Here is an 18,811-nt window from a genome sequence, read left to right as displayed (position 1 = left end):
ATATATATATATATATATATATATATATATATATATATACATAAATGTATATATATATATTTGTATATATATATATATATATGTATATATATATATATATATATATATATATATTATATATACTGTATATATATAAATATATATACATATATATACATAAATATATATATATTTATAAATATATATATATTATATATACTAATATATATATATATATATATATATATATATAATATATACTATATATATATATATATATATATATATATATATATATATATATATATTATATATATATTATATATACTATATATATATATATATATATATATATATATATATATATATATATATATATAATATATACTATATATATATATATATATATATATATATACATATATATATATTATATATATATTATATATACTATATATATATATATATATATATATATATATATATATATATATATATATATATATATATATATATATGTATATATTTATATATATATATATATATATATATATATATATATATATATATATATATATATATATATTTATATATATATATATATATATACACACACACTGTGTATAACATAAGTCATGAAACTGACTTGTGCAATAATTTATGTAGCAGAGAAATGTATAGAATTTTCCAGAACATTGTATAACGCTGTGCGCCATCAGCCAGGACAGTAAAATTTTCTTCAGCTGTTTTGCAGTCTGCTATAAACTGGTATATAAGCGAGGTGTTCAAAGCGGGTAGTTGAGTTTTAATTATCTTAATTTGGTGTCAACATTGTTATTACTTTATTTTAATTATTGTACAATTTCTATAGTTTAAGTATAAAGAGATCCTTGTATTATTTGGTAAGTTACATTTAACTTTTTCGCAAATTATAATTGAGCATATAATATTTTATTAGTGTCTGCCTTTTTCATTTTCTATAATCGTTATTTGCTTCTTTTGAAATAAGGTATATTAACAATAACAGTTCAATTGAAAATTTAATAACAGTTTCTTTAATTTGTTACGTAATTAATATTGGCGTTAAGGCCTTCGCTATTTCAGTTGATGAGTAGAAGACAACATGTCGTTCAAGAAGAGCTCTTCTAACACGAAGAAGAACAAGGAAACCTGAACAAAGAAGAGGCAATGGGGCAATTTATGAAGCACCCTTGAGCAAATGGAGTCGCATGTCCCTAAAAAACTACATCATTGGACGCTTCAAATTTTTTGAGTTCACTGCCAAAGAACAGAGAGAGAGGATCAGTTTAATTACTGTAGAGCTTAAAGACCTATGGAGCAAAACATTGAACTTCCCACATGTATCTGATCAAGCCATTTGTGCAAAACTAGCAAAACTTCTGAAAGACTACGAGCGCTGCAGAAAAAACAAAACTTTGATTGATTGAATGAACTGTTTGACATGACCAAAATGAAAGGTGAATGGTTGTGCAAAGAGGATAAGAACCTCTATAAACTGCAAATTGAGAGCAAAGGTCATGTTGGTTATTCAACTGGCAAACCTGCTAGTGCCAAAACCATCCACCCATCCAAGCGAAATAGGGCAATGGAAGCGACTGTGTCTACTCTTACCAGCTTAGCGCTACCTGATTGTTCAGAAAGTAGCACGGACTTATCCGAGAACAGTACAGACAGTCCTTGGGAGGATGGCAATGCAGCATCAATGAGCAAAACAAAGTATAACCCAACAGGCATTGCAAGACCTTATGTTACATGCTCAAAGTTGTCATCCCACAGAGATGCAGTGGTGTGTCGCTAGCTTTCTGGTGAGGGCATTAAAATCCCAACCCCATGTCAATCAGCAATTTACAATGCTATCTAGATGAGAGCTACTCAGGTGAAGAAACACTTGGTGAGCATGCTTCATCTGGAGAAGTGGAGCATACACTTTGACGGCAAACACATTGAGAGCTTTGAATGTCAGGCCATGGTCTTCAAGAATGAATCTAAAGAAATTAGGTCACCCCAAACCCAAGTTTATCAGTTGCCAGCATCATGTGCTAGACAGCATTCTTCGTGTTGTCATGGGCAATGAGCTCCATGGGTCAACTAAATCACTAAACATCGAGTATTTCTTTGTGCAGAATTTGATGAGCGATTACAATGAATTGAAAGCAGCCTTCAGCAACAGTAAAATTGAGATTAAGGAAACAGGTGGCTGGAGAGATGTCATGAAGTTTCTTTACCAACTCACCCATGTCTTCCGTCACTTAACTGAGAGGAATGAGATCCCCTTCATGAAACATCTTCCCAAACATCAGCAATGCATGCTGAAACTCTCGTGCCATGCTAGCCCTTCTTGCGTTTATTCTGATCCCCGAAACCCGGATCAGGTTGCATAAATTCTCGTCATTCATTTCTTACTCATGGGCTGACCATTGCTTCAGCAGTCAATTGTTCCACTTTGAAGATTTTGAAGAACTATCTGAAGCTCTGAATGACTTCCCAAAAGCTCTCAATTGCTTGAAAACCCACTGGAAAACAGATGGCTCTCCAATTAACATTGCCCAAGCAACCAGTGCCATCAAAGTTATGCAAGAATTTCATGACTCCTGCCACAACAAGGACAACTTCCCACTGAGATTCATCTTCTCTAATGACATTATCGTGAATATTTGACTTCCTTGTATGTTTGATGATTCAGAGGTGGGAATCGAACATTCAGGGACATTCTGTGCAGGAAGTAAACGTCTTATCCAAACAAGCTAAACGTGCGTATACTTATAAACAAATAAATACAATTATATTATAATAAAGTTATACATAAAAAGTCTACACATCCATTACATAGGCATTTTCATATTGGGACTTGTTATATAAAAATACTTATTATATATACTTGTTATATAAAAATACATTTTACAACAGACAGCAATTTATACTTTCGTTTTCGTCTTAAAAAAAAAAAAAATATATAGAAAAATCATTTTTTTTACAAATGATTATTAATTTACAAATGTAAATGTGTGTTTAAATAAACAGTTTGACATCACGCTTAATTAGGCTGCTAATGAGTGCTCAGTACATATATCAACTTTTGTATAGCCTGCTGCCGCAAACGTAGACTTAGGGTTTGGGTTAAGATTTTTTTTTTATTTATCTATGCACTTCTAAAAAACGTTTTTTTTTAGGGAAAAAAAGTGGATATCTGTTGGTCCTTCAACTTGTACAATGAAAGCATTTAGATGGGTTCCAGGTACTGAATTTCTTTTTTCGTGTTAACTATATTATTTTTGTTTACTCTTAAGTATGTTGCATTTTACTTGATGTTAAGAATGTTATATCTTGTTAAGAATGTTGTACCTTTTTTAAAAAAATTTTTCTAAAAAACCCCAATTTTGTAAGGAATTTTCAGAAGCCTGAAAAATTTGTAAAATTGCTTGTAAGAAATGTAAGTTGAACGAAATAAAAATAAGTAAATTAATAATCAATATTTGTAACATTTGGAATACTAGAATAAATAATAGAAATACTAGAATCTTAAAAAAAATGAAGCAGCTTGATTTAGTTCTTGATGTTTCATTGCTTATAATTGAAGTTTTCACTCCATTTTTTTTTCATTACAACATTTGATAAGTATTCACATAACTAAAGAAGTTCAAGTAAAACAGCTAAGCTGTTTTACTTGAACTAAAAATGTCAAAATGTAATAATTAAACTGTTGTTAGAATAATAGAAAATCTCAAAAATGCTTGAGTTTATGTGGTCTTCACATCGTTGATTTTGCACAAGGTTCTAGGTTTACCCAAATCAAGCCAAACCAAATCTCATATGACCTTTTTAATTGAGGCAATTCTTTTTAATTAACCTAATGGTACCAGTAAGGCTTTCCTTTAAAATACATTTATCAACATGATCAACAAAATATTAGCCTGTAGACGATTCAAAGTATGACCATTTTTGATATACTTTGCCTTAAGTATAACAGCTGCCTGGCAACAGTTTAAGTATAACAGTTGTCTGGAGATAAATAATGCTATTATCAATTAAATGCTAGGAAACTGATGGAATTCAAAAGTCTCAACTTGATGGAATTTAAAAGTTTTAGTTGATAAATAGATTGGGAGGTTCCTGAAATAAAATTTAATAGTTCTAGCAATCAAACTTCATCTTGCACTGTGAATCTTGTTGCAGATGTTATTCAATGTTGCAGATGTTTTTTAATGCTGTGATGCCACTTGGGTGGAAAAAAAACACTTGAAAGTGTTTTATCATTTCATTGTTTATTTAAACTGTTTTAAAACCAAAAATTCAAAGCCTTAGCAAACTTGTTTGGCAAAATAAAATTTAAAAATATAAAATTTTAAGCTTTAATAAAAAAGAACAACAAAAAAATCAATAAATGGTAGCATGAAAAATAAAATTAAAAAATTGAAATGTTCAAAGTAAAATTTAATTGTAGAACAAAAACTAAAAATTAAAGTTAAAACTAGAAGTAAAGTTAAAAAAAATAAAAATAAATGTTTAAATTGAAAAAAATTTAAATGCTATTTAAGTATGGAGTTTTATTTGAGTAGAATTCTATTTAACTTATTATCAGACTAGATATTTATTATCATTAGTCATTTTATTTCAATTTTAAACTTATCTATTTATTTTCAATATTTTTTTTTTAACATTATTCTTTATGTCTTTCACAAGATTTTTTTTTTTTATTTTGTTGTTTTTTCAATGAAAAGTTTAAAACAATTAAAAACTGAAATAATTATTTATGTATATAATATAATATAATAATTATTTATATATATAATATAATAATTATTTATATACTTTTTTAATTTTTAGTTTTTCGTTTCTTTAAATTTTTTTTTATTTTTATTTTTGTCCAGTTTTTTGTTTTAGTTGTTTTTAATTTCTTTTAAGTGTCACATATTTGGTTTATGATTGTTGTTATTTAAAAACATTTTGAATATTTATTTTATTGTAAGTTTTATTTTGATTCATTTAACAAACAAATGAAAATAAGGTTAAGAAAAGATGAATGAATAAGATGACGAAGATTTTAAATAGTGTGCAGGCTGTTGCTAAAAAAATTTTTTAAATATTTAACTTTTTTTTTGTTTTCAGTAGAAGAAAGAGAAGGAGACAAAAGAAAGGTTAATATTGCATCATTTTTTGTTTGAGATTTTTTGATTGTTTATTAAAAAGTAAACATAACAAAATTTTGTATACCATTTTAGGTTAAAATAGATTTTTTCAAATTTTTACTTTTGATTACATAGAATTTTGAGAAGAGAAATTTGTTCATTATAATTCTAACCAAAGTATGCTAAATTATGCTAAATATGTTAAATACTAGATGGCTAATTTTATTTTTAGTAAACACAGAAATATAAAAATTTACTTCGTTGACTGTTTCACCCCTCTTAGCATTAGAGAATGTATAAAGAAACAAAAAGTCTTAAAATTATTAAAAAGAAAAATAAATGATTATATTTTATTTTTATTGTTGATATGATTGTTTTCTTGGAAGTTAAAGCAAAAAAAAAAAAAAAAAGGCTATACTATATAACTTGCTGCTTTATTCTGGTTTATATTGTAAAATACTAAAAAAAAAAAAGTTATTTTGTGTATTTAAAAAAAAAATTATATTTGTTATTAATTATTAAAGCAAAATTATTCTATTTGAATAGATACAGATATTTGATTTGTGCTTTTAAATGTTATATATGTACCCTTATTATATAGTTTTTAATCTCTATAATATCTCTATATTATTTTGTAAATTTTGAATTATGCATTAATTTGTGCATAAATTTGTGCATATGCAATAAATTATGCAGAAATTTTGAATTAAAAAAAAATTATGAATATTATTTTATAAATATCTCTATATTATTTTAATATATATAATATATTAAATATGATAAATTAATATATAATAAATTAAATATGTATAATTTTTGTTGTTTAAGTGTAAAGTAATGCACGTATTTTTCAGAACCAAAATCAAACACTTAAAGAATTTAAAATTTTCTAACTCTTAAAGTTAGGAAAATTTTTATTTTAAATAAAACTTGGTATATATTAATTATAAGCTCAATAAAGTATTTATAATGATTATCTATTGTTCAGTTATTTAACATTATAAAAGTATTTTTTTACCAAAAAATGTTATTTTAATAATTAACCATAAAGAAATAAAAATTATCCATCCATTAGAAAAATTATCCATTGGTTTTTCTGCACTTTCAAAAATTTTCAATTGATTTTATTCAATCGACCTTCATTTGAATTCTGCCATTAGTACATTTTTAATCATTAATGTCATTGCCTATAGAAATCATTTCTTTTTATAACACAATGTCATGCTAATTAGTTTCAAAAACTAATTAACTTATACCAAACATGAATTAACATGATTTATTATGTTAAAAGGTATTAAATATTAAAAAGGTCTTTCAATTAAAAAAAATTTTTTTTACATTATTGTACATATAAAATGATCTGATAAATGTTTAGTTGATAAACGTATTATTTAGTTTACTGATTAGATTAAATAATATTTACTGATTCAGTGTTAGTTTTTTATGTTTTATTAATTTTTTTATGTTGTGTTTTTTGAATCAACTATTAATGAATTTCTAAATTAGAATTTAAAAATGTCTAGATTAGTGTTTTTGTTTATAAAAAGATATTTTATATTCTTATATTTAAAATATGGCTGACTATTTTTAAATCCATCAAAAGTACTACAACACGAAATAAAATCCTGGAGAGATTTAATAAGTTAATTGGCAAAAAAAATGTCCATACATTTTGCCTAAATTACTTTACCTAGATCATGATTTTGTTGTGATTACTTGAAACACTAAAATGTTATTTGATAAATTGTAAAATTTGAAATCATAATCATGAAATCATAAATTGTGTTTATATATTTTTATAAAATAATAGGATAAAACTAAATCTGCTAAAAAGAAAAGTCAAATATCAAAACCCGTCTGTAAGTTTGTGTATCAGGTTATTGTTTTTTGTATATTATTTTATTTTGTTTTATTAAATTTTTATATTATAGTTTGTTTTTTTTTACATAGTAAACTCACACTGTTACTTAACATATTATAAACCTTTTTAAACATAGCTGTAGACTTTGAAGATTCCAACTGCAGCTACCCTTCTCCAGCACCACACTCTGAAGATTCTCAAGAAATAGATTCTCTTCAAGACTATCCTCAAAAAAAAACATTAAAACGAGCTGCAGTAGGTATTGGCTAGAGTTTGTATTGTTTGATGTTTTCTTAAAAATGCTGTTAATGGTTCTAAAAGTAAAATTCTTTTATGATCTTTAGTAAACGATAGTTCACTTGGTTTCGATGACTCCACTTCAAAATTTGATACAGATACCAATAACCAATATGTCTCCAAGTATGTTTGAACTGATCAGTTATAAATAAATGTTTTATGTTTTTTTAGAACTTTTTTTTTTGTCATTTAATATTTTTTGAAAGCTATTAAAATGTATGATATTAAGTATTGTTAAAGTTATGATTTTTCAATTTATTTATACAAGTGGTCACACTTCTCTAATTACTCTTATCTTCACATATTTTTTGTTGGCTATATTTAACCTATTTTTTTTTTTTTTTTCTTCTTTGTTAATTTACAATCCTTTCAACCTTTTTATTCTGAAACATGAAAATAAACACTTGAAAATAAAACAGAGAAGGAGGTTGAATGTGGTGTTATTAATTCAAGAGATGCGATGAGGTTCAACTTAGTATCACTTGCTTATGAAACCTCTACACCTCTACCTCAATGAAGTTTTCAATCATCAATGCAATAAATCCTTAATGACCCCAATAACTCTAAATGACTCTCAAGTATATTCTTATGTAATTGTACTTTTCTTAAGAGTTACAAACAGAGTTTAAATGAAAACTATATAGAATTTTATCTATTTGTCTTTTATTTTAATTGATTCATCTAACTATTTCAAGTGAAGGTTCCAATTTTGGGCGAAGCTTTTCAGTATCAGAAGATAGCAACAGCAATCTTCCTGGTGGAGCATTTTCTCACCGGAATAACAATTCAAATAATGTTGTTGGCTTCTCACAGGTTTATTTATTTGTTAAATGGTTTTTAGCTATAAAACTTTTGTTAAAACTATGTTAATACTACTATATAATTAATATTAATTGTTTTATACAATTATTGTTTTTTCTTTATATAGAAGTAAGTTTTTTAATTAGTATTGAAATTAGAATAATTTTTTAGTTAAAATTAGAAATTTTATATTAATATCAATGTATTAAAAAAGTATGTTTTTTATTTTGCTACATTTGATCTGAATAATAAAATAATAAAGTTTGTTTGATCTATGCCTGTATCTGTCGCATAGTTTTCAGATAAGACAAATTTGCCTAAAATATAAATATTTAAAATCATTGAAAAATTAAAAATTTTTATGTAGTTTTTCAGTTGTTAAAATTTTTTTAGGAGCTTATGAAAGTAACAGCAGGTGTTAACTCAGAAAATGACGATTCTATGTTTCCGTCTCAAACAAGTTTTAGTAATAACCTAGATGAAGATGAAAACAGTAAGGTAAACTGGCTTTGACTTAACACAATAAGTTAAAACTTTTAAGTTTTACGTCAGTTTTAAGTTTTAAGTTTTAGGTAACTTTTAAGTTTTACCTAAGTTTTACGTAACATATTAAGTTCAACATAACAATTAAGTTCAACGTAACACATTAAGTTCAACGTAACACATTAAGTTCTACATAACACATTTAGTTCTACATAACATATTAAGTTCTATGTAACACATTAAGTTCAACGTAACACATTAACTTCTATGTAAAACATTATGTTCATTAACTGGCTTTGACTTAACACATTAAGTTAAAACTTTCAAGTTTTACGTAAGTTTGAAGTTTAACCTAAGTTTTAAGTTTTAAGTAACTTTTAAGTTTTACCTAAGTTTTACATTAAGTTCAATGTAACACTTTAAGTTCTACATAACACATTAAGTTCTACATAACACATTAAGTTCTACATAACACATTAAGTTCTACATAACACATTAAGTTCTACATAACACATTAAGTTCTACATAACATATTAAGTTCTATGTAACACATTAAGTTTAACGTAACATATTAAGTTCTACGTAACACATTAAGTTAAAACTTGAAATAGTTACAGATAATTACATTAACTCTTGATCATTTTTTGTGTCTCATAAAAAATTTTATTATATAAAAAATTGTAAAAAAACGCTTTTTTTTTTGTTAATATTTAAAATTCATTATTCTTCTATTTATTTTTTTTATTTTTTTAGGATTCTGACACATTTCCAATTCAACCTTTAAAGAAAAAGTCAAAATCCGATATCGTAGAATGATTATTTAGCATTATAAGAATCTATATTTTAAAATTGTTTATTGTAGTCTATTAAAATGAAAGCATTTGAAACTTTCAATTTCTTTAATGTGCTTATTTATGATTTTAAATATTGCAGCTGTAACAAAAAATTTTTATATTTAATTTTTTTACATATACTGCTTTATTACTACCAAAGAAATAAAAAGCAAAAAAAGAAAAAGAAAAATTTATTTAAAAAAGTTTTGAGTTTAACCTTTTTTTAACTATTCCTATTACTTATTATAATTTTATTATTAACTTGTTATTAATATATTTATTTTCATTTAAAACTTTTTTAGTTATATTGTAATTGTTAAAATTTAAAAAACGTACTGAGCCCTTTACTATTAGAGAGTTCTTTTTCTGTTTTACTATTTTTTATTTTTACTGCATTAGCCTTCCCAAGACCACGCAACTTTGATTAATTATTTCATAATTATGATATATCATTAAACAGTAATACTGTTTGACAATATTAAGTCTTTAAAACTTTACCCTCAATACTTCACATTCAAGTAAATAAACTCATTTGTTTCTTTAATTTTTTGTTTTCAGTTTATAATAAATGAATTCATACGAAGTAATAAATGGAAATAAAAGGTTAGTTAATAAGATTTAGTTTAAACTATTTTATTTGAACTGTTAAATTTTTATTCCTAATTACTAGGTTGTTTCAACAATTTTGTTATTAGTTAGTAGGTTGTTTCAACAATTTTATTACTAGTTACCAGGTTATTTCAACAATTTTGTTATTAGTTACTAGGTTGTTTCAACAATTTTATTACTACTAGGTTGTTTCAAAAAATATTACTAGTTACAAGGTTGTTTCAACAATTTTATTACTAGTTACTAGGTTGTTTCAAAAATGATTTGAATGGTTATTAGTTGGCTTATTAATCACATATTTTTAAGTATGCAAAGTAAAAACTTTATATATAAGGTTTATACAAATGTATATGATAATATATATAATAATATATGGTTTGATTAGAACAAACCTTTAAATTCAGGGCTGTGGAACTGGAGTCATGGAGTTGGAGTTGCGACATTTTTTGCGGAGTCACTAAACTAAATCGCGACTCTGACTCCAATAGTAAAACTTCTCGGTGTTGCACATGCATGTACAAACTATTTAACCTTTAAAAAACTTTTAATATATTTGGCAAAAAAAAGTTTATTTTAATTATCGCATAATATTTTTTAAAGAATTCAAGGAATTTTTCAAAAATTTTGCATTCAAGTCGGAGTCATACTCTAAAAATTTCAATGGTTGGAGTCAGAGTCGGTACTTTTTTTTTTACGACTCAACACCCTTTATTAAATTATTCATCTATTGCAATTAAGACAGATAATACAATGATGTTAAGGACCAAGCTGTAAAACTTGTATTGATTCTTAGGTATTAAACAGTATTATTATTTTTATTACTTGGGTCTTTTTTATCAAGCAAAAGCAATGAGTAGTTCTTAGAGAGATTGTCACATTATAGCTTATATATCAAGTGGTGTATCCCAGGGCTCTGTTCTTTGCCAATGCTGTTTTTAATATATATAAATTAATTTTCTTTAATTATTATCTAATTATTAGAAAAATAATTGTAAAAATGCTGATGAATTAAATATTTTTTACATAATTCATAATAGATTTATATTTAAGTTTAAGTGGTGATTTTTTTTAGTGGTGATTTAAGTAGTGATTTCAACAATGAAAAAAATAAATAGTTTTTAAAGTAGTTTTTAAACAATGGATGTGTCCAATTCCAACATAGCAACATTCCCAACATAGCAACAGCAAAATTGTTAATTAATTAAAATAGTTAAAAAATATTTTTAATAATATTCTAAGTATTGTTGATATATACATATATTTTTAATAAAAGTTGTAAATTGAAAACGGTAATAATAATGAAATGTAACCTAACCAAAAACAAATTTTTTTTTTTTTTTTTATATAAAGTTTTTCAGAATCAATAAACTTCTAAATTTTATTTTCTTAGAAGTTTTAGTTTTTTTTTAGGTCCAATTTAAGGAAATGGATATTCGGGATTCTTGCTGTAGCAATTGTTATCATAATTATAATTGTCATTGCTGTTGTAGTAAAAAAAAAAACACGTCATCATAAAGACCCATCCAAATCATTTCAAGCAAATGAGTATGACCATGCAGCTGTGGCCGCTGATAGCCGTTTATGTTCAGAAATTGGTAAGTATAAAAACAGACAATTTGTCTAAAAGGATCCTATAGTATCAAAAAATTGTTTAATTTGCTGGCATGAATGTTTCTATTATTATCAAATGGAAACCTTCATGCCAAAGATAAATGCCAAACATAAAGCCAATTTGAAAACTGCCATTTTAGTCAAATTTTTAAGGCAAAGAGAAAAAAGAAATTAAAAATGCAACTAGAATTAATAGGGTTATATCACAATATTTTTAATTTTTACAATATTCTTTTTTTTTTTTTTGGCTAAGTTTAAAAAAATAATCTATTAAATTTTTTTTATACAAGTTTTTTTACTTACAGTTTTTTAATTTATATTACTCAAGATATAAAAATATATATATAGTTAAAAATTTACATTTTATATTGTTTCATTATGTTTTTTTAGTTTATATAGTTTAGGATTCATTAAAATGCATTGAAAATATAAGTATATATAAATGTAATAGTAATAAAAAAAGATATATAAAAAAAAAACTTAAGTCTTCTTTTTTTAGATAGAATAAGATCTTTATTTTATAGGTTTTTTAATTATTTCAAATAAAAAAAAATAAAATAATAATAATTTATACCGTTAAAACACCTAGTTAAGAACGTTTTGAGAAAAAAATTAAATAACTCACTTATTATAATGAGTTTCAAAAAATAGAAACACTAAAATATGCGTAACGACAAGACAAATCAAGCAATATAAAAAAATTTAAGTTTTTAAATTTTTTGAAACTTAAAATCAAAACACAATACCCTAATTCAGGATAAAAACTTGTTTTTATCCTGAATTAGGGTAAAGATGCAGCAGCAATTTTTTTTGCTCTCTAGATATTTTTTTGGCAGCTTGTTTGTTTAGTTTATGCTTTTTTGATTCTTTTTTGGCTTCATCAAAAGCTATTGAGCATTGGCTCAGGTTATATTATAATTGGCTGGTCATTTAATTCTTTACCCTTTCTCTTTTCTATTGTCTAAAGATGTAAGTTGATCTTTGAGTAACATTAAAACTGATTGGTTGATATCTTTTCCTGCCTTTTTAACTGTTTCATTTATTGTATTTAAACTTCTAAGTAACACTTCTTGGTTTGACATTCCACTAAATGATGTTTTGGGAGTTTTAGATGTATTGGTTACAGGCTGAAATAAACTATTAATGTTCTCTTCTTCAACAGCATCAAAAATAAACTACTACTGCTTAAAATAAACCACTACTGCTAAACTAAATGCAAGCATTTTCAGGTTTAAAATTGTTTTTTTGATAAAGGCTACTTTTTTCTATTTTGAACTAATATGTGAGGCATGACCATCAAGAAAGAGCAGTTTTCCTTCAAGTTTATTTGCATGAGGCAAAAAATTGATTTGAACCGCTCAAGAAATTATTTTGACTCCATCCAACTTGGTTTGCTATTATTATAATAAACATTTTCAGCGCCACATATGCACCAGCTTTTCTTTATATATTTTCCTTTTTAAATTGGTTGATGTGGCAAATAATTTCACATGTCAAAATAGTAGTCATTTTCTTGTCCTTGTGTTTTTTTTGGATTTCTGGTACTTTTTTCAAATTTCTGCTAGTAACGTGACAAGACATGTTTTTAAGACGTGAAAAAAATAAGTTTTTAATATTGTGGTATTAAATGCTGACTTTGAGGCTCTAGAAAAAAGAGTATCAGTTTTAAAAAAAACAATCAAAACTAAAAATGACCAGTTAACTGAAAAAAAAACAAAAAATAGAAGAACTTATAAAAAAGTTAAAAGATAAAAATTGTAATGATAAAAAAGGTAACAGATGTTAGACTGATGTTGTAAAAGATAAACAGAAGAGAAAATCAATAAATCAACTCAGCTTGATCAAGCAGTAGCCAAAGAATCAAAAGAACGAAAAATGCGAGAGAAAAGATGTAATCATTTTTGGTGTAACAGCATCTACAAATAAAAATAAAGGTCATGCATTTGACGAGGATAAAAACAATGTGATAAATATTTTTAATAAAACTAATGCAAATGTTTATATAGAACACATTATCAAGTTAAAAACAAGGAATAAAAATCAACCACCTTTTATTGTTGTCTTACGATACACCCTTATTATCGTTGAAGTTAAACATGATAGAAATAAAGTTTTAAAGTCTTCAAAAGAATTAAAAGACGATGGCTCATTTTCAAAAGTTTATAAATCCTGATCCTACATATAATTTATAAATCCTGATCTTACAGAAGCAGAAAGACATAAAGCAAAACTCTTAAGCGAAGAATGTCATCAAATGAACACTAAAAGAAAACAAAGAAATGAAAATAATTATTATTTCAGCATCAGATATGATCGAGTAGTAAAAATCACTGTAATTACCAAAAAACTATATGAGTAACAAAATCGATTATCATAAATTAACCGACAGGAAAAAAAAAATCATCATTGAAATGTTTAAAAAAAATAACTTATGAGTCAAAATCAATAGAGTCAATAATCATTATCTGAAAATACAAAAAAACCAACAATTAATAATAATGACATAACATTAAGTTTTTTATAATGTTGTTATACAAATGCTACATCTTTAAATTGTAAGTACAATGAATTTGTTGTTGAAATAGTCACATCCCACAGATTTTATTAGTGAAACATGGTTTAATGAAATGTCATTAAGTAATAATATATTTTGCAAAGATCAAGTCAGTAAATGAGGATGGGAGTATGCATTTATGTCAAAGAAAATATTAAATCTATTACAATACCTGAGACAATGTTAAATGATGACAACTTAAATCAAATTTGGACATCATTACATATTGGCAATGAAAAGATACTTTGTGGATGCATTTATAGGCCAGGTACAATTGACTATAAATCTAATCTAAAAATAATAAATTCAATTGAAAGAAGTTAAAAATCTATTGATTAAAAGTAAGTATTCTTGATATGTGGAGATTTTAACTACTTTTCTATTAAATGGAATAAAGAAAACATTGGCAAACTAATTAATAGTTCATATATTTCTGCTCAAAAGTTCTTAAAATGCTTAAATGACTGTTTTATAACACAAAATGTAATTAAACCAACTTTTCAAATTAATGAGTTTCAAAAAAAGAAAATCCACTAATGTTCTTGAACTAATATTAACAGAATCAAACAAAAAAAATTAGATACAAAAAATGAAAACAGTAAAAACAAATTTAACTCTGTACAAATACGGCAATTGTAATGGCTTTTCTGATATGCTAAAACCTACGACTGGTATCTTGAATTTAGATGCTAATGTTTCATACAACAAATTTGTTGATATTTACAATAAAGGGCTTTTATATTATATTCCAACAATTACAAAGAAAACTGTTTAAACTAACGCGCAATTAGAAAGAAAAGAACCCTCTGGAGAAAATTTCTACACAATCGTTTTTTAAACAAAGAAAATGTATTAGAATACAAATCAGTTAGAAATAAAATTAAAAAACAAATTAAGAACCAAATTAAAATATATGAAACAACCATCGCCTTAAACGTTAAAAAAGCAATTATGCATTTATATAAACAAAAAATCATAAGTTAAAGAAGGAATTAATGCTTTAAATGTAAATGGCAAACTTGAAACAAACTATTTATCAATAGCAAGTTCTTTTAATAACTATTTAAGCTCTGTTTTCACCAAGGAAATTATTAGCATTATACCATTCTTTAAAAATAGGACAAACATTATATGTGATAACCCTACATTTTCAGCGAACTCAGTTTCTATAATCCTGAAGTCACTAAATCCAAATAAATGTACAGGAGTAGATGGAGTTCACTCATTTCCTTTGAAGTGTTGCGCAGAAGCATTTTCACTTCCTTTATCACTTATTTTTAATAAATCTTATGACACTGTAATAATTCCATCAATGTGGTTATATGCTAATTTAATACCATTATTTAAAAGTAGAGATAAATCAAGTTATTGACCAGTATCACTTACTTCAGTTATAAGTAAAGTAATGGAATGTATCTTGAAAGCTACATTTATGTCTTTTTTTTTTTGTTTTCGTTTTTTTTAACATCTTTGCTTCCAACAAGCAACCACTAATTAGAGTTGGAAGTTACTGGAAGAGAAAAGATAAAGATTGTAGAGCAAGATAACAATTGACAGATGACTTAAAAGATTGAAAATTATATAAATTATTGCGATAACGATTGGAGTTTTATTTGAATTAAAGTTCACCAGCCACTGTGAGCCCCATGCTGTAGCAGAAGTGAGATTCTTTTCAAGCTCAAATGCCCCCTTCAAGCAATCAGAGGGTGTTGGCTTTTTACCATGACAAGAATGGTAGTATCATCAGCGAACAATGCCAGCTTAGATGTGAGAATATCTGGAAGATCGTTAATGTAAATTAAAATAAGTATAGGGCCAAGGATTGAACCTTGAGGAACCCCTTAAGCTACAGATTAAGAAGAAGAGTGCTCCATCAAGGAAAAGAAAATGTTGTCCATCAAGGACAACTTTTATACTATGATTGGAAAGGAAGGATTCAATAATCTTAAAGATGTTACCAGATACACCGTAAGTAGAAAGCTTATGGAGAAGACAAGACCAGCATGCCAAATTTTATCAAAAGCTTTAAAAAGGTCAAGAGCGATGGCCTTTACCTCTCCACCTTTATCTAATGTATGATAAAACCTATCGGTTATTACTGTTAGCAAATCAGCTGTAGAACGAGAAGATCGAAATCTATATTGATGATCAGAAAGTAAGTTATTAGATTCAAGGTGAGAGATTAAGTGTTTGTTCATTAAAGATTCAAAAACCTTGCTTATGATAGGAAGAAGACTAATGGGGCGGTAGTTAAATGAATCAGATCACTCTCCAGAATTTTTGAAAATAGAGATAACAGATGCGTTCGACAAAACCTTTTTACAATGATTTCTAGCAGTAATAAACAGACGTCTGTTTTCTGGAGAATTGTTTTGCTGATAGATATGGAAGTAACGGAAGATAGATATGGACATGATAGATATGAAGATAGATATAATAGATATGGAAGTTTCTTGACAAATTGGTAAGTTCTTTTGAATGTAAATGCCCAGCCCAAGCATGTGACTATTGGAGTCTTTACAAATTAAAGGAAGATAACCATCAACACTGAGATCAAAAGGTGAGACAGCTGAACTCAAATTAGTCTCACAAAGAGCAAGTAGGTTTGGTGAACTTTGCAAGAGATAAGACTCAACAGAAGAAAAGTTAAGGAATTTTTTTTGTTAATTGTTACTCAACGATTTATATAAAATGTTACTGAATTGTATTCAAATGTTACATGAACATTATTCAAAAGAGTTACTCAAATGTTATTTAGAATTGGTATTTAAATGTTACTAATTAGAATATCTTTATTAACTCCTATAATTTATCCAATACAATATTAACTTCAATATATTATAAATGTATATATATATTTTTTATTCTTCTTCTTCCACTTTTCTTGTACTACGTCTGTGCCTCTATACTACTTCCATAGCTCTCTATCGCTCTCCCTACTATTTCCATCACTCTCTGAACTATATCTTCACCTTTTTATATCCTTTTTGAAGTTTGATAGATCTTTAAATAATAGTTTAAACAAGTTTTTCTAGCATTTATGTTTAGGCGCTTTATGCTTCGTTTAATCCGAGCGCTTCACCTTTTTAAGTTTAATGTTTATTGTTTTACGCTTGAATAGTTTGTTACCTTTGTAACATAATTTAATTTTGTTAGAATTCAAGCTGAAAACTAACATAACTGTAAATAGGTTTTATCATTAGAAATATTTTTTTATCATTTGTTTTGTCTTGTGTTTAAGTTTATTTCTGAGAAGAAAAAAAATTATAAATTTGATATAATATAAAAGGTACAAAACTTTTTATAAAACTGTTCGTAATTAGGTTTCATCCATAATTAGGTTTCATCCGTAATTAGGTTTTTTACAGTATTTCATATTAAAATTATTTTATTATATAAAAGATATAGAGTTACATTAAAAATAATATTTTTAAAATTTTTTAACAGAGAATATAAAATATTTTTAATTATTAATTAATATTCATTAATTTTTTTTTAATTTAACAATGCTTTTTTTAAAATTTTTTGGTTTTGGATAGTAAATTAATTTAGAATTTAAAGGTTTTACTCATGCTTTATTTTGATAACTAATGTTGTAAATGAGGAAATCTGGAAAGGCCTTAAGCTGGTTTTACAAGCCTTTATGTCTTTTACTAGTCAAGGCTATGAATTTTTTACTTTGCAAGGGATTGAATTTTTTATTACAAATATAAAAGGGATTAGGAGTGAATTGATTAAAATGTGCGTAGGCTTTATTCTGCTCCTATTTATCATGAACAATTTTTGATAAAATAAATGTTTTAGTTATAAGTTATTAACATTTTTAAAAATATTTTTGGGTAATTTTTGGATGTCCGTAATATTTTTTTTTAGTGTTATAGTGTACTGTAATATTTACGTATTATCGCTTTTTAAAAATATTTTAAATTAATTCTTATGAAGGAGTTGACATCTTAAAGAAAAAAGGAAGTGCTGTTGATAGTGCAATAGCAACAACTTTGTGTCTTTGCGTTGTCCAAGTTCATTCAACAGGTATTGGAGGAGGTGGCTTTATGGTTGTATATGAGAGAGCTAAAAAAAAGTTTTTTGTTTACGATTTTAGAGAATCCGCTCCTGCAGGAGCAACAGAATCTATGTTTGTTAATCAACCAAGTTTTTCTCTGTATGGTATGTGTAGTTTTATTAATACATAATAATTAAATAATTTATTATAATAAGTACAGAAAGTATAAAATAAGTTTGTTTCTATCATCATCATTATATTTATTATCATATTTATTAAAGGATAATGACAATATTGCCAAAACATACTTTTGAGAATGATTGGTAAGCAATCCATTTTATAGATTATTGTTAGACTTTAGTTATAAAGTTATGCCAAGCATTAAAAAAGCTGTGTTGGTCTAAATAACTATAAATCTCTGTTAGCATGAGCTAGCATGCATACAGAGACTTCCCTAGCACAGGTCTGAACATTATAGTTTAACAGCTTTAAAAATATTAATATTAAATCCAGCTTGAGTAAACCTGAGTAGGTAGCATTATATCATATTTTGGTTGAGCACAAATTTTATCTGCAGTGTGAACTGGTATAAGTACACTTTTTCGTATTATGAACATCGATAACTGAGAAGTT

General features: G+C 25.7%; 2 protein-coding genes across 2 annotated transcripts in view; both read left to right on the top strand.

Moving 5' to 3' along the window:
* LOC136085947 (B-cell CLL/lymphoma 7 protein family member A-like) overlaps positions 1-9,471 on the top strand; it is a 12,073-nt gene extending 2,602 nt beyond the window's left edge. Inside the window, exons 2-9 of the mRNA XM_065807976.1 lie at positions 3,171-3,235; positions 5,107-5,135; positions 6,937-6,985; positions 7,124-7,246; positions 7,332-7,407; positions 7,980-8,097; positions 8,479-8,583; positions 9,322-9,471. Coding sequence (XP_065664048.1) covers positions 3,171-3,235; positions 5,107-5,135; positions 6,937-6,985; positions 7,124-7,246; positions 7,332-7,407; positions 7,980-8,097; positions 8,479-8,583; positions 9,322-9,384 — 628 coding nt within the window. The 3' untranslated portion in view covers positions 9,385-9,471. The remainder of the gene's footprint in view (positions 1-3,170; positions 3,236-5,106; positions 5,136-6,936; positions 6,986-7,123; positions 7,247-7,331; positions 7,408-7,979; positions 8,098-8,478; positions 8,584-9,321) is intronic.
* Positions 9,472-9,860: 389 nt separating this feature from the next.
* LOC100211105 (glutathione hydrolase 1 proenzyme) overlaps positions 9,861-18,811 on the top strand; it is a 29,262-nt gene continuing 20,311 nt past the window's right edge. The window contains exons 1-3 of the mRNA XM_065807975.1: positions 9,861-10,004; positions 11,421-11,605; positions 18,118-18,342. Of these exons, the coding sequence (XP_065664047.1) occupies positions 9,970-10,004; positions 11,421-11,605; positions 18,118-18,342 (445 nt within the window). The 5' untranslated portion in view covers positions 9,861-9,969. The remainder of the gene's footprint in view (positions 10,005-11,420; positions 11,606-18,117; positions 18,343-18,811) is intronic.

Source organism: Hydra vulgaris, chromosome 10, assembly GCF_038396675.1.
Source record: "Hydra vulgaris chromosome 10, alternate assembly HydraT2T_AEP".
Taxonomy (NCBI): domain Eukaryota; kingdom Metazoa; phylum Cnidaria; class Hydrozoa; order Anthoathecata; family Hydridae; genus Hydra; species Hydra vulgaris.
This window is presented reverse-complemented; position numbering and strand designations above follow the sequence as displayed.